General features: G+C 42.1%; 4 protein-coding genes and 2 pseudogenes across 4 annotated transcripts; 4 read left to right on the top strand and 2 right to left on the bottom strand.

The window, feature by feature from the left end:
- Positions 1-1668: 1668 nt before the first annotated feature.
- LOC117262902 (histone H1 pseudogene) lies at positions 1669-2748 on the top strand (annotated as a pseudogene).
- Positions 2749-4252: 1504 nt separating this feature from the next.
- On the top strand, positions 4253-4745 carry LOC117262900 (histone H4). Its single transcript, XM_033636088.2, has one exon. It carries the CDS (start codon positions 4393-4395, stop codon positions 4702-4704), a length of 312 nt encoding a protein of 103 aa, XP_033491979.1. The 5' UTR covers positions 4253-4392; the 3' UTR covers positions 4705-4745.
- A 380-nt stretch (positions 4746-5125) lies between these two features.
- LOC144463619 (histone H1 pseudogene) lies at positions 5126-6537 on the bottom strand (annotated as a pseudogene).
- A 2981-nt stretch (positions 6538-9518) lies between these two features.
- LOC144463530 (histone H2A) lies at positions 9519-9983 on the bottom strand. Its single transcript, XM_078168219.1, has one exon. It carries the CDS (start codon positions 9957-9959, stop codon positions 9573-9575), a length of 387 nt encoding a protein of 128 aa, XP_078024345.1. The 5' UTR covers positions 9960-9983; the 3' UTR covers positions 9519-9572.
- A 261-nt stretch (positions 9984-10244) lies between these two features.
- LOC144463618 (histone H3-like) lies at positions 10245-11045 on the top strand. The gene has a single exon (XM_078168388.1). The coding sequence runs from the start codon at positions 10330-10332 to the stop codon at positions 10738-10740; it is 411 nt and encodes a 136-aa protein (XP_078024514.1). The 5' UTR covers positions 10245-10329; the 3' UTR covers positions 10741-11045.
- A 2553-nt stretch (positions 11046-13598) lies between these two features.
- Positions 13599-14235, top strand: LOC117262894 (histone H2B 1/2-like). Its single transcript, XM_033636083.2, has one exon. It carries the CDS (start codon positions 13622-13624, stop codon positions 13994-13996), a length of 375 nt encoding a protein of 124 aa, XP_033491974.2. The 5' UTR covers positions 13599-13621; the 3' UTR covers positions 13997-14235.
- The last annotated feature ends 833 nt before the right edge of the window (positions 14236-15068 follow it).

Genomic DNA, 15068 nt, shown 5'->3' with positions numbered 1-15068 from the left:
GTTTATGCCTTTGAAGAATAATTTGTGTCCTGTAGTCTTGAAATCTTTGCCATTTAAATTACTCATTACCCACATTAAATAAAGCCCAGTTATAGAAGAATGCAAATAAATAAATACACTGATTGATTAATATGTGTTTTGTCTGTGGGTGTGAACATGGTGACTTTGTCTCAATCCATTTTCTTCCCTGTAAATCCATGTGATCATTGATTGATGACCCAGGTCTATTTCAAAGTCATGAAATCAACCAGACTTGATGTTGTTCGCTCGCAGTAACTCCAAGCAGCTTTGTGACACAGATTCTGATTCAGTCTGTTTGGTTAATTCACGACAGGCTGTTTATAATAAGACCTGCTTTTCTGAGTCACCTCAGAGGAATACCAGCACAGTATTGTAATTCAGGAAGAGATCAGGGAAACACATTTGGGCACTAAAGATACGTCAGTGCCTCATCGGGTCATTTGTACAAATACAGTAGAGTTCTGTGATGAAGCTATGATGCACGAATTATGCTGCTATTAAAAAATGGGCTGTATATGTGGGACATCCCACACAGAGCTTTAGAGTGTGAAGCACAGATCTGTTTTTAAAGCACCAAAGAGCAGCTCAGTCGCTGTCCAAGGTCCTGTTTCATGACATCATCACTGAGTGTTTGTTTCTCATCATGGTTGTTTGAGTTGACAGTGAGCTGTGATGCTGCCACCAGGCTGCAGTCTTTGTATTGGACCACAGACACTGACACATAACATGTGGAGCAAAGGGAAATAAGAAACAGAGATGTCTTCACCTCAGGATGATCAGTAACATGCGCACAACATGTGCTCTGGATTTAATCTTTTTCCAGAAAAGAGCAAACGCTGTGACAGGCTGTGACAAATTCAGGGTAGAAACAGTCAGACTGAAGGACAGGGAGTCAGAAATGAGAGGACAGGTGAGTGTATAAAGGTTTCTTGTGCTTGTGCACACTGACTGACAGCATTCCTGCTACCACTAATGTATTTATTATTTATATGAAATATAAACGTTTATGTTTCTGTTACGTAACATAGGTAAATAATGTAAAGTATACCTTTCCACATCAGAGCCTCTTATGAATCCACTCAACATGTGTGTCCTTCTTGAATTTTGGGTCAAACTGGTTTCTATTCAGAACAATGACATAAAGTTTATCTGAGCTGCTGTTACTTTGAAAGTTTTGAAGGAAGTCCAAATCTAAATTTCAGTCAGTCCTCACCTTGAACCTCAGCAGAAAACACCGAATAGGCTAACTGTTGTGTGACACTTGATTAAGTCTTTTAATAATATTTAGGAATGTATCAGTGAAACTGTGTGTAACATTTAAAGTCACGTACTACTTCCACAGACAGCTGACATGTATTTGTTCGTGTGTTTGATCATTAATAGTAGGCTACAACTACTAACTATTTAAATCTAAAGGAGTCACAGCAGCAGCTCTGATGGTCAGTCTGGCTGAACTGCACCATGAGCCTCGGCCATCATCAGTGTGTTTGCTGACACCAGAATAACTTCAGTTTATTCCAAAGTCATCATCAGCTGGTGGTTGTTTTTACACCGAGTCCCTGAACAAACATGTGGGCTGCTGGAAAACGGCTTTGGTGGAGCTGTGGTGCATTTGAAGTCATTTTAGGAGAGAAATGAGTGGGAAAAGCCGCTGAGCAGTGCTGGCCACGGCGGTGAATAGGTGAGGTTTGGAGGCTCCACAGACAAAATGCAGAGAGCATCAGAGCTCTACATGACTTGAATATGAAGAGACACAAGTCCGCTATCGGCTCCCTTCACTGTCAGCCTTCAGCACTTGTCCCACATTTAGTTTTTCACCTTTTCTCAGTCAAGAGAAAACACAAGTGCTCCAGCTTTCACACTGCACAGAGGAGCCACGGGCTGGGTTGAGTCTCCACGGTTCTCACGGTGTGTTTAAGGACAGCCTCCTGCTCGGAGCTTTCAACAGTCCAGTCAGACACTCTCGTGTGTTACTAGGCAAGAATAACGTTAGTGCAGAGTATGGCAGAAGTAGCTCCGGCTCCAGCCGCCGCGCCGGCCAAAGCCGCCAAGAAGAAGGCGCCTAGACCGAAGAAGACCGGTCCCAGCGTCAGCGAGCTCATCCTGAAAACTGTGGCCGCATCCAAGGAGCGGAGCGGCGTGTCTGCGGCCGCCCTCAAGAAGGCTCTGGCTGCCGGAGGCTACGATGTGGACAAGAACAAGTCCCGCGTCAGGACCGCCATCAAGGCCCTGGTGGCTAAGGGCTCTCTGGTCCAGACCAAAGGGACCGGGGCCTCCGGCTCCTTCAAGATGAGCAAGAAGGCTGCCGAACCTAAGAAGGTCAAGAAGCCGGCCAAGAAAGCCGCTCCTAAAGTCAAGAAGCCCGCAGCGCCCAAAAAGCCCAAGACAGCGGCAGCTAAGAAGCCAACAGCCGCTAAGAAGTCTCCCAAGAAGGCCAAGAAACCCGCAGCGGCCAAGAAAGCAGCCAAGAGCCCCAAGAAGGCTGCAAAGAGCCCGAAAAAGGCCGCCAAGAGCCCCAAGAAGGTGGCCAAAAAGGCCCCTGCAGCCAAGAAAGCCCCTGCAAAGAAGGCAGCCAAGCCCAAAGTCAAGAAAGCAGCAGCCAAGAAGAAGTGAGCTGTCATCAGTCTCATCAACAAACTACTCACTAAAAGGCTCTTTTAAGAGCCACCCACACTATTCTTAAAGAGCATTTTCCCATTTATTATTTCAATACAATAAAAGAAGAAGAAAAAAAAACTAGTGTTAGATTTAATATTTATTATGTATAGCTACTGAATATTAATTTTTATATGGCCTAATTACAAAAGTAAAAACAAACCTCCAAGAGCTAAATGTTCTTTTCACATCTTATCACAACTGATATAAATAAACATGTTTTTTCTTACAGTTGTATTAACAGTGGTGGAATGTATCTAAGTAGGCTTGAGCACTGTTTTGAAGTGTCCAATAATATTTTCATTTTATGTTGGTTTATAGGTTATTTCTGCAACTCTTTCCTGCACTACATTTATCTGACAGCTGCTTCATCTTAAACTAATAATTGATGATGTTTGCTTTCTCACATTAAAAATCTGTTTGTGACCTTACAATCAGCAAATAAGTTTAATGCATACTTTTCCAAAAGTCATGATTGTTTTGGGAGGTATAAACCGATAAAAAATAATAATTTAGGAGTGCCACGTATCTTTCTTCGCTCATTTTTAAACTTCTTTCATTTTACTAGTTTTAAACCTCATTTTCCCCCATCCATCAAGAAGTGGATGCTAATATTTACATGAACTGGCTATAAATATACCCCTCTGCTCTTGAACACGTCACTGGACTTGAGAGAAACATCTGGCTGAAGCCATGCCCGAAGCCACCGTGAAAGCGTCCAAGAAGGGCTCAAAGAAAGCCGTGTCTAAGAGTGTCAGCAAGTTACGCCATCTATGTGTACAAGGTGCTGAAGGGCATCATGAACTCGTTTGTGATCAACATCTTTGAGCGCATCGCTGGTGAGGCCTCCCGTCTGGCTCACTACAACAAGCGCTCCACCATCACTTCCAGGGAGATCCAGACCGCTGTCTGTCTGCTGTGACACAATTCTTACATCAGGCAGTAGGATAAGACAAAAATTGTTACCTTGTTGATATATCTGGCAATATGCTTTCCTGTGAGCAGTTCATGCTCGTACATTAATTTCAGTTCCTTTCAGAGAATCAATTTCTTTGTCTCGGATATATAGTGTTATCATATTGCTAAATTTACAGGCTATAATGCCTCCTGCTCTTTTTGTAAAAAATAATATAAAAAATATTTCTCCTTTAACCTCAGATATCAAATTGTTCTTGAAGCTCATTAATTTTCTTTTTCTAAATGCTCAACTTTTTACTTTCAAGCACACATTATGTAAGTCAATGAATTTTCGTGAATTTTTACCTTTTCTTATAAATTCAAGCCTCTTCTCAAGTCACCCAGTTATTCTTTTTAGTTCCTAAAAAACATCCTTGTATCTTTTTTTTGTCTCTTCTGTTTGTTTTGTTTATTTTGTGCAATTGTCTTGAAATACTTTTGTTCATATATTTTAAATATACTTATGTAACACTTTTTTGTTTCATATGGTTTTCATGAACTACCTGATGTTTTGTTCTTATTCTCAGAAAAAAAGCGAGACAAAAAAAGGCGGTTTAAAGATGAGTGATTCACAGTAGAATAGTAATTTCCCGCCTCTACTGTGAAGGTGAAGGGTTCATCAGTGTCCTAGTTTCTATTGTTAGAACAAACGTCTCCGCCCAGCTGAGCTCAACTACGTCCGCAGCAAGGATTTATTTACCCACGTTCACAACGTCCCACCTTCAGTTTTTGCTTCGGTTCAAACGAGACTCTGACGAAATGAGTGGTCGCGGCAAAGGAGGAAAAGGACTCGGTAAAGGAGGCGCCAAGCGTCATCGCAAAGTTCTCCGTGATAACATCCAGGGAATCACCAAACCCGCTATCCGCCGTCTGGCTCGCCGTGGTGGAGTGAAGCGTATTTCCGGTCTGATCTACGAGGAGACCCGCGGTGTGTTGAAGGTGTTTCTGGAGAATGTGATCCGTGATGCCGTCACCTACACCGAGCACGCCAAGAGGAAGACTGTGACCGCCATGGATGTGGTGTATGCTCTGAAGAGGCAGGGTCGCACTCTGTACGGCTTCGGAGGTTAAATCACCGTCTCATCTCACTGCAACACAACGGCTCTTTTAAGAGCCACCCACAACATCTCAAGAGCTGCTTTCTGTTGATTTAATACAGCTGTATGTTCCCATTTGAAGTGTATAGAGTACCATCTATGTGACGCAATCATGACAACATTGCGAATGCTTAGTTACAGATTAACAGATTATCTGAGAGCAGGCCTGGACTGGCCGTCGGGTATATCTGAAACATTCACTGTCACAGACGGAAAAGTATAACTTACAGTAAAACCATTTAATGTTACAATGAACTACAGAGGTGGAAGAAGTAACACTCAGATCTTTTTGTTTTTTTTTTTATTGAAACGTAACAACATTGTGAAAATAGTTTCAAGTCAAAGTCCTACATTCATATTTTCTTTTTCATTTATTAGCGTCACTAATTACAGAACAAAAAGTAAAGTTACCCCTCTCATGTTGCAGAATGACCAATTCTAAAATTCTATTAGCTTGTAATTATCATTGCATTAATGTTAATCATTTTATCTGCTGTAGGTAACAATAAGATAAGATAGACCTTTACTGATGCCACAACTGAGAAATTCCAGTGTAACAGCGGTCAAGGAGAAAGAGTCAGAAAGAAAATGTCAAACATTAAAAACTTTGGCAACAAGACATGCAAAAGAAAGTACAAAAATACGAATAAGAAACAGCAATTGATAAAAATAATAATCATAAGTGGATCATAATGAGCAATGGATTAAAGAGAGCATATCGACCAAGGTACCTTTTAACCGTTTGTTTTCCTGGAATAACTGACACAATCAGAAACCAGAAACAAGTCGTTTTTTCGTTTTGTTGTTTTTTTTTTTTTGTTTTTTTTTTTGTTTTTGGCAAAAAAAACTCAACTCAATTTCTTGTGTTCTGATCCTACTTCAAAAAACAAATTTACCACTCCATATTTCGTTTCATTGGTGGGCGGGCTCTCAGCGCTCCCTTGCTTCAGCACGTTAGCCAATCAGAAGCAAGTGACAATGAGTGATCAATTATGCTTTTTTAAATCAAACTTTCCCATGATGATTTATTGTAAGGGCTAAGTTTAAAATCATAAGAAAACAACCCTTTTAATTAATGACAGGCTGCTCTTTAAGAATAGTGTGGGTGGCTCTTAAAAGAGCCATTTAGTGAGTAGTTTGTTGATGAGACTGATGACAGCTCACTTCTTCTTGGCTGCTGCTTTCTTGACTTTGGGCTTGGCTGCCTTCTTTGCAGGGGCTTTCTTGGCTGCAGGGGCCTTTTTGGCCACCTTCTTGGGGCTCTTGGTGGCCTTTTTCGGGCTCTTTGCAGCCTTCTTGGGGCTCTTGGCTGCTTTCTTGGCCGCTGCGGGTTTCTTGGCCTTCTTGGGAGACTTCTTAGCGGCTGTTGGCTTCTTAGCTGCCGCTGTCTTGGGCTTTTTGGGCGCTGCAGGCTTCTTGGCTTTAGGAGCGGCTTTCTTGGCCGGCTTCTTGACCTTCTTAGGTTCGGCAGCCTTCTTGCTCATCTTGAAGGAGCCGGAGGCCCCGGTCCCTTTGGTCTGGACCAGAGAGCCCTTAGCCACCAGGGCCTTGATGGCGGTCTTGACGCGGGACTTGTTTTTGTCCACATCGTAGCCTCCGGCAGCCAGAGCCTTCTTGAGGGCGGCCGCAGACACGCCGCTCCGCTCCTTGGATGCGGCCACAGTTTTCAGGATGAGCTCGCTGACGCTGGGACCGGCCTTCTTCGGTCTAGGCGCCTTCTTCTTGGCGGCTTTGGCCGGCGCGGCGGCTGGAGCCGGAGCTACTTCTGCCATACTCTGCACTAACGTTATTCTTGCCTAGTAACACACGAGAGTGTCTGACTGGACTGTTGAAAGCTCCGAGCAGGAGGCTGTCCTTAAACACACCGTGAGAACCGTGGAGACTCAACCCAGCCCGTGGCTCCTCTGTGCAGTGTGAAAACTGGAGCACTTGTGTTTTCTCTTGACTGAGAAAAGGTGAAAAACTAAATGTGGGACAAGTGCTGAAGGCTGACAGTGAAGGGAGCCGATAGCGGACTTGTGTCTCTTCATATTCAAGTCATGTAGAGCTCTGATGCTCTCTGCATTTTGTCTGTGGAGCCTCCAAACCTCACCTATTCACCGCCGTGGCCAGCACTGCTCAGCGGCATTTCCCACTCATTTCTCTCCTAAAATGACTTCAAATGCACCACAGCTCCACCAAAGCCGTTTTCCAGCAGCCCACATGTTTGTTCAGGGACTCGGTGTAAAAACAACCACCAGCTGATGATGACTTTGGAATAAACTGAAGTTATTCTGGTGTCAGCAAACACACTGATGATGGCCGAGGCTCATGGTGCAGTTCAGCCAGACTGACCATCAGAGCTGCTGCTGTGACTCCTTTAGATTTAAATAGTTAGTAGTTGTAGCCTACTATTAATGATCAAACACACGAACAAATACATGTCAGCTGTCTGTGGAAGTAGTACGTGACTTTAAATGTTACACACAGTTTCACTGATACATTCCTAAATATTATTAAAAGACTTAATCAAGTGTCACACAACAGTTAGCCTATTCGGTGTTTTCTGCTGAGGTTCAAGGTGAGGACTGACTGAAATTTAGATTTGGACTTCCTTCAAAACTTTCAAAGTAACAGCAGCTCAGATAAACTTTATGTCATTGTTCTGAATAGAAACCAGTTTGACCCAAAATTCAAGAAGGACACACATGTTGAGTGGATTCATAAGAGGCTCTGATGTGGAAAGGTATACTTTACATTATTTACCTATGTTACGTAACAGAAACATAAACGTTTATATTTCATATAAATAATAAATACATTAGTGGTAGCAGGAATGCTGTCAGTCAGTGTGCACAAGCACAAGAAACCTTTATACACTCACCTGTCCTCTCATTTCTGACTCCCTGTCCTTCAGTCTGACTGTTTCTACCCTGAATTTGTCACAGCCTGTCACAGCGTTTGCTCTTTTCTGGAAAAAGATTAAATCCAGAGCACATGTTGTGCGCATGTTACTGATCATCCTGAGGTGAAGACATCTCTGTTTCTTATTTCCCTTTGCTCCACATGTTATGTGTCAGTGTCTGTGGTCCAATACAAAGACTGCAGCCTGGTGGCAGCATCACAGCTCACTGTCAACTCAAACAACCATGATGAGAAACAAACACTCAGTGATGATGTCATGAAACAGGACCTTGGACAGCGACTGAGCTGCTCTTTGGTACTTTAATGAAAGGGGAAGCAACCTCCAGTTCCTCATATTAGCTGTTAGCTTGTCCATCATATCCAAAAAATCAATTTTTAATTTGAATTAAAATTTGGGGTTTGTAGGAACCTTAAGTCCAAGATAGTTAATGTGGGTAGTGAGTAATTTAAATGGCAAAGATTTCAAGACTACAGGACAAATTATTCTTCAAAGGCATAAACTCACATGTTTCCCAGTTGATTGTAATCCTGACAGTCTGCTTAATGATTTAATGTAGGTCAGGAGGTCGGGAACAGAGACTACTGGGTCTGATAAACAGATCAGTAAATCATCCGTGTATATATTCAAGATCACCAAACTTCACACTGTGAAGTATTTCACCAATTGTTGAAATATGATTAACCAATCTTTTAGCCACACAATGAGCTGAGTGCCTCTTATTTCTCATGGAGTCATTCACCATCCTAAGCATGAAAGGGACAAGTTTTTCATGAAATGCTTTGTAAAATTCACAGCCAAAGCCTTCTGGGCCAGCTGCTTTTCCAGAGGGGAAGGCCTGAATGGCATTCAAGACGTCACTTTTAGAAATTGGAGCATCCATCATCTCGTGATGCACTGTCTAATTGAGGAAGCTTTAGATTGGCAAAACGTTTGAAAAATCAGCTTCAGAGGCATTTACTCTACTGGAATACAATTCCGTGTAGAAGTCCCTGAAGCAAGCGTTTATCTCCTTTATCTTAGTAACCAAATTACTTGCTTAGCCTGCTCACCTCGGTTTCTTCTGAGCGAGACTGAGCATGCGCAAAACATGTAACCTTCCCTGCAAGCTTAGAACATCCACTCATCAGCTGGCCCGATAATTGGTCAACCTCATGTGTCAATGAAGATATAAACAAACAAATCCAAGTGATGATTATTGGAAAAAAAAGTGGGAAAAAAAACCAAATGAGACCCAATCTTCAGCTGGATGAGTCACCTTATCACTAAACAATCCATGAGAACTTTCATCTGAGAGGATACCTGTGAAAATGACAGGTTAGGCCAAGTCTGTCCACGTTTGAGAAATAGGACTACACTGAACAAAGAACAAACAGTGGCTCAGCCTCTGCTGATGGGTTCAGCTTAATATTATCAATTAAAATTAATATGCCCTGTGCATAGTTTTTGCCAGGCCACCCACAGCTTACTGTTTGTACACTGTTGTGCTTTATGTTCTTTGAGGTTCCTTCAGTAGGCTATTTGGTCATTAGCTGCCTCCATCTTGTATCTGGTAGCATCTCTCTCTGACTCTGTACCTTTGCCTCCTGTCTTTCTAGTCACTTTGAATTACTTATATTGTTCAGATCCTCTGGGGATTATTTCAGAAAGGTTAATTACTTTTGAAGCATTTTATGCCCCTTTATGATCTCTTTTAGTTAGTTTATTCTTACTTTAACACTGTTACCACGGGACTGCTTTTTCATCACATGTATATTTAGGATAATTGTGTTTTTCTATTGTTAAAGATTATAGCAGAAAATTAGATTTAAAAAAATCCTAATCGTAACTGATTACTTACATTTGCGATATGAGAATCAGAGCTCTTTATGAGGGGAGTGTGTGGCTCTTAAAAGAGCCTTTTTGGGGGCCAGTTTCCAGCGGTCAAAGAGTGTCCAGGTTTACTTGGACTTGACGGCCTTCTCGGTCTTCTTGGGCAGCAGAACAGCCTGGATGTTGGGCAGCACGCCGCCCTGAGCGATGGTCACTCCGCCCAGCAGCTTGTTGAGCTCCTCGTCGTTGCGGACAGCCAGCTGCAGGTGACGAGGGATGATACGGGTCTTCTTGTTGTCGCGGGCAGCGTTTCCAGCCAACTCCAGGATCTCAGCGGTCAGGTACTCCAGCACAGCCGCCAGGTAGACGGGGGCGCCGGCACCGACACGCTCCGCATAGTTTCCTTTGCGCAGCAGCCTGTGGACACGGCCGACTGGGAACTGGAGCCCAGCACGGGAGGAGCGGGTCTTTGCCTTGGCTCTGGCTTTTCCACCGGTTTTTCCGCGGCCACTCATTTTTCAGATGCTCTCTAAAGTCGGGACAAAGAGAAGTGTTCTCTCAGCAGCTGAAACCCTCCTCTATATATCCACGGAGCGCGGGACGGTTCCTGCCAGACCAACCAGAAAAGAGGCTTCAGCAGAGCAGCAGAGGGCGGCCCAGCCTGTATTTTGGCGGACCTTTTGAAAGGATTTCCAGCCAATAAGCAGCGGAGATGTGGGCGGTGGGTCGCTCCTTCAGGCGGTGCTGAGCTCCGTAGGAGCCCCTCACCAATCAGGAGCCGGAGGTTTGAAGCAGCGTCACCATCTCACAGCCGCTCTCAAAGTTTAAGAGCAGCGGGTCTTCCCATAACACTCTGTTATTATCCTCACAGAGAAAGAAGAAGTCATGGCAAGAACTAAGCAGACCGCGCGTAAATCCACCGGAGGCAAAGCCCCGAGGAAGCAGCTGGCCACCAAGGCTGCCCGTAAGAGCGCCCCGGCCACCGGCGGCGTGAAGAAGCCTCACCGTTACAGGCCCGGTACCGTGGCTCTCAGAGAGATCCGTCGCTACCAGAAATCCACGGAGTTGCTGATCCGCAAGCTGCCCTTCCAGCGCCTGGTCCGAGAAATCGCTCAGGATTTCAAGACCGACCTGCGCTTCCAGAGCTCCGCTGTCATGGCTCTGCAGGAGTCCAGTGAGGCTTACCTGGTGGGCCTGTTTGAGGACACCAACCTGTGCGCCATCCACGCCAAGAGAGTCACCATCATGCCCAAAGACATCCAGCTGGCCCGTCGCATCCGCGGAGAGAGAGCTTAAACTCTCTGCTGCTGCTCCACAAACCACAACGGCTCTTTTAAGAGCCACCTCACTCCTCACTCAGGAGCTCACTCCTCTACTCACAACACACGTTTAATATCAATCACAACACATCAATAATAATCAACTATATAGTGGATCTTCCTCTACAGCCTAAATGATAACATTTTGCAAGTCTCTTCCATTAATCAGTTAATGTAATCCAACATATTTACTTTTATTAAATGTTTTTATTTCATGCATAATTTTCTGTCCCTATAATCAATTGAGACCAGGAGGGAAACATCACTGATTTACTTAATCGTCATCATCCTCTTAAAATAAATTGAAGTAAGACACCACCTAAGTATAGTGATAGAGTTAATCAGTGTATATTGACCCCACTTCTCGCTGATATCAGCACTTCACACATTCGATTTAGTATTTGTGACACAATAATTCTTGATGACATGGTCAGAATTTCAGTCAACTTTTGTTTTTTTTTAAATTTAGGAAATATCCAGACTGTCAAAACATGATGTAACACTTCAGTATCTTTGCTAAGTCTAATGTACTCAATAATTTGTGTATTTATTATTGTGTAACTACATGCTTGAATGTACTTATTGTAAGTCCTGTATTATTAGGAAATAATATTGTATGTAAGGAAATACATGTGCAGAAGGCACTGACATGACTCACCTTTATAAAATAGAATATGGGATTGTGTAGATAAAGTTGAAATATCTTCATTACATTATAGAAGACAGAACATTTACTGGATCAGGAGAAGGGAAATATTTATATAGTTCACGATAATTGTGGATATTCCAATTGTTTCTTCTCCTGTCAGCTATGATTATATTTGATTATATACTGTTAGTGAGTGTATTTAAAGAGTGTGGTGAAATCAGTTATGTGCTATTTCTTTCGTTTTTGTGATTTGTGTAAATTAACAGATTCATCTTTGAATCACAGACAGACATTGAGGTCTGTTTTTTGGGGGGTTATTATGAGCTTTTTCAGCTTTTCAGGTTTATTATATTTGGTGAGCCGTAATAAGTGTCCACCCTGGTAGACAGTCATTCATTGAATGTTTCAGATTTTTTTTTTTTTTTTTTTTGTTTAAAGATACCAGCTTATTATTTTAAGATACTAAAACATATTAATAAATAAAAAAAGGAAATTTTCATAACTTCTATAAAGAAATCACAGTGGTGGAAATGGGTTTTCATAGTATGTTAAAAACTGTTTCATGGTGTTAACACGTCACACATTTAATCTTCATGTATTCACAAAAGCATGCAGCCATGCAATGCTTTTAGCTAGCAAGTACAGGTTAATAACTAGGCTACCTAGCTAGCTAGTTTCAGCGGCTGAAATCACAAAATAGCTAGTCAGCCTAGCTAGGTAGTCTAGTTATTAGCCAGTGCTTGTTTCAAATGAATAATATCTAATCAAATAATAACTTACTAGTTAGGTTGTTACTAAGGTACTAGGTAGCTACGGTAGGTGGTTAACTTATATTACATGATAATGATAATCACTTGCATGCTAATAGTCAGTGGAATCATGTGTTTGCTAACAGGTTGCAGCTTGGTACAAAGGGCTCATGCAAGAAGGCACAATGGGAATGCACAGAGCTTTGCAGTTACAAATGTGATAGATAATTGGATTATACTGTTTAAAAGGGAAGCTAATAAAGTTCAATTGAATTCAAATCATTCATGTCATCCATTCCAGCCGCTTTTGTTGAAAATCATGTGAATACATTCCCAGAATTAATATTTTTATTTGATCTTAATGAATAATCATTTAGTGATATTCCTAATAGCTTTAATGCATTCCTTGACCCAGAAAATGTATATTTTGTCACCAGAATTGACCTTCTAAGTAGCTTGGAAGCTGAGATATGGGCACACAGATTTTACATGGCGGCCATCTTGGAAATTCAAGATGGCTGCCACTCACCATTGTGATGAAGCGGCTCCCCTTCTAAATTGAAAGCTATGGAGAACACATAAAAAAATGTGGTGCTTTTGTCCGGCACGTCCCCATTCTTTTCACATATGTCTCTAAGCCGCTTGACTATAAGCAGATGTTGTTATCCGGAGGTGTAGGGGATGGTGGATGGCATGACACTTCAGCTACAGACCACTGTCCACCAACAAACCTAAAAAACAACACCAGTTGTCTTTTTTGGTGACACGTAGCGACATCCACCAGTGTTTGTGGGAGCAGTCATAGTTGTTTTACTGACACATCACAGCATTTCCCACCATCAAACCTCAGGCTAGGCTGACCTGAACCTCAGTGTAACAAGTGGCATTTGTGCCTAAACCTTATTTAGATATTTAACATTAAGTTTCCAAAAGTCTCTTTTTTATTATTACCCCCACACAGGACAGAGGCTTTTTACTACTAAATGATCAGAATAATCAGTCACTACTGTAACATATTCAAGCTATCAAAGGTGAGAAGATATGTTTATTCTAGTTTTTGTTCTAGAGTCCAAACAGCTTAGGTGGATTATGTGAGGATTTAAAATCCTGTACAGAAAGAGAAGCTTTTGAACAGATTTTAACTAATGTATTCCTTTGTGTTTTATTTGAAAAGGAGTGGCATTAACTATATCATTTATACCAGGTATATCATTTATTATTTAAATACCTGAATAATTTTGTATTTAACCCAACGCCGACTATTTCTTTTTACTTTTTAAATAACTTGATTTTCTTTCTTCTTTCTCCCCTCACCCACCCACTGTATTGTTCCCCAGCTTCAGAAGCTGACCAATCCAGTGCGAGCAACAGCACAGTATTATTTGCATCAGGTGGATACAAATGCACCACTCTGCGGGAGTAAATTTCATTGGTTTTGGAAGAAACATACCGTCTTGATCATGCCTGAAACCACCGTCAAAGCGCCCAAGAAGGGCTCAAAGAAAGCCGTGTCTAAGAGCGTTAGCAAGAGCGGCAAGAAAAAGAGGAGGACCAGGAAGGAGAGCTACGCCATCTACGTGTACAAGGTGCTGAAGCAGGTCCACCCCAACACCGGCATCTCGTCCAAGGCCATGGGCATCATGAATTCGTTTGTGAGCGACATCTTTGAGCGCATCGCCGGTGAGGCCTCTCGTCTGGCTCACTACAACAAGCGCTCCACCATCACTTCCAGGGAGATCCAGACCGCCGTCCGCCTGCTGCTGCCCGGTGAGCTGGCAAAGCACGCTGTGTCTGAGGGCACCAAGGCCGTCACCAAGTACACCAGCTCCAAGTAGACAGTCCTGCTCTTAATCCAAAACAACGGCTCTTTTAAGAGCCACCCACTTTATCTGAAGACTTTCCAAAGATGAGTAATATGCATTTGCTGAAGATCATTGAACACCATATAATTAAGGGACTACAATAAGCAGCATTTTCTATGTATATCCATTGTAACTATTCTGTGAATTGTTACTGATCCAATATTGCCTGTGATCAATGCAGCATTAATAAAATTAAAACTATAATGTTCCATATTGTGTCTTTTCATATAAAGAGAAATCTACAAACTTAAACACATAAAAATAGAACACCCATTCTAGTTTCTCATTATGTCAACATCAGAATATTTCAGGGTTTCGTTGAATCATCTAATGGAGAGTTCAGTCCTCATTATCCACCTCTCCCAAATCATACAACACAATTTGTTTTCCTCCTGATTATACTTTAATTTACCAACTGTTAACATCTCACTAGCCATGTTTCCATCAGCCTGTTTAGAGGCGCATTTAGAACTATTGCATCGGAAAATTATGATGGAAACGCCAAAATTCGAATTAAAATCCCCTGATTTGCACATACTAAAATACGCTCGCTTTAACCGGGTTTTGGTTGATTCGAAAAAATGCTGATTCGTAAAACGGGGATGGAAACAGTTAAGTTCGAATTAAGTCTTACATAGCGCACCTCTCTCCATGGTGTTATCCGCACTCCGGGTCGGGGAGGCAGTAATGCATTTACAAGCTGGTTGCTTGTTTTGTTTCCGGTTAAGCAGAAAACTCACGTGAGTTTGTAGTTTTCACCAAAGTCGGTACATTTAATGGAAACACACAGGATTCGTATTTCTTTTAATGCGAATTTCCCAGTGATTCGAATCACTTTTGGATGGAAACATAGCTACTGTTTCTGGAGAATTTTGCCACAATTAAAGGCTCAGTTTTAGAGTTGGTGAATAACACTATAGTTTACATTTGTACATCAGAAACTGTTGGTGATTGTCAGGTATGAGATATACAGACGACTCTGTTAAATTTAGCATCTATTTAGTCTACTATAACTTAGTTGATAGAAGATTTAATAAGTGATGGA

Source organism: Epinephelus lanceolatus, chromosome 5 (assembly GCF_041903045.1).
Source record: "Epinephelus lanceolatus isolate andai-2023 chromosome 5, ASM4190304v1, whole genome shotgun sequence".
NCBI lineage: Eukaryota > Metazoa > Chordata > Actinopteri > Perciformes > Serranidae > Epinephelus > Epinephelus lanceolatus.
This window is presented reverse-complemented; position numbering and strand designations above follow the sequence as displayed.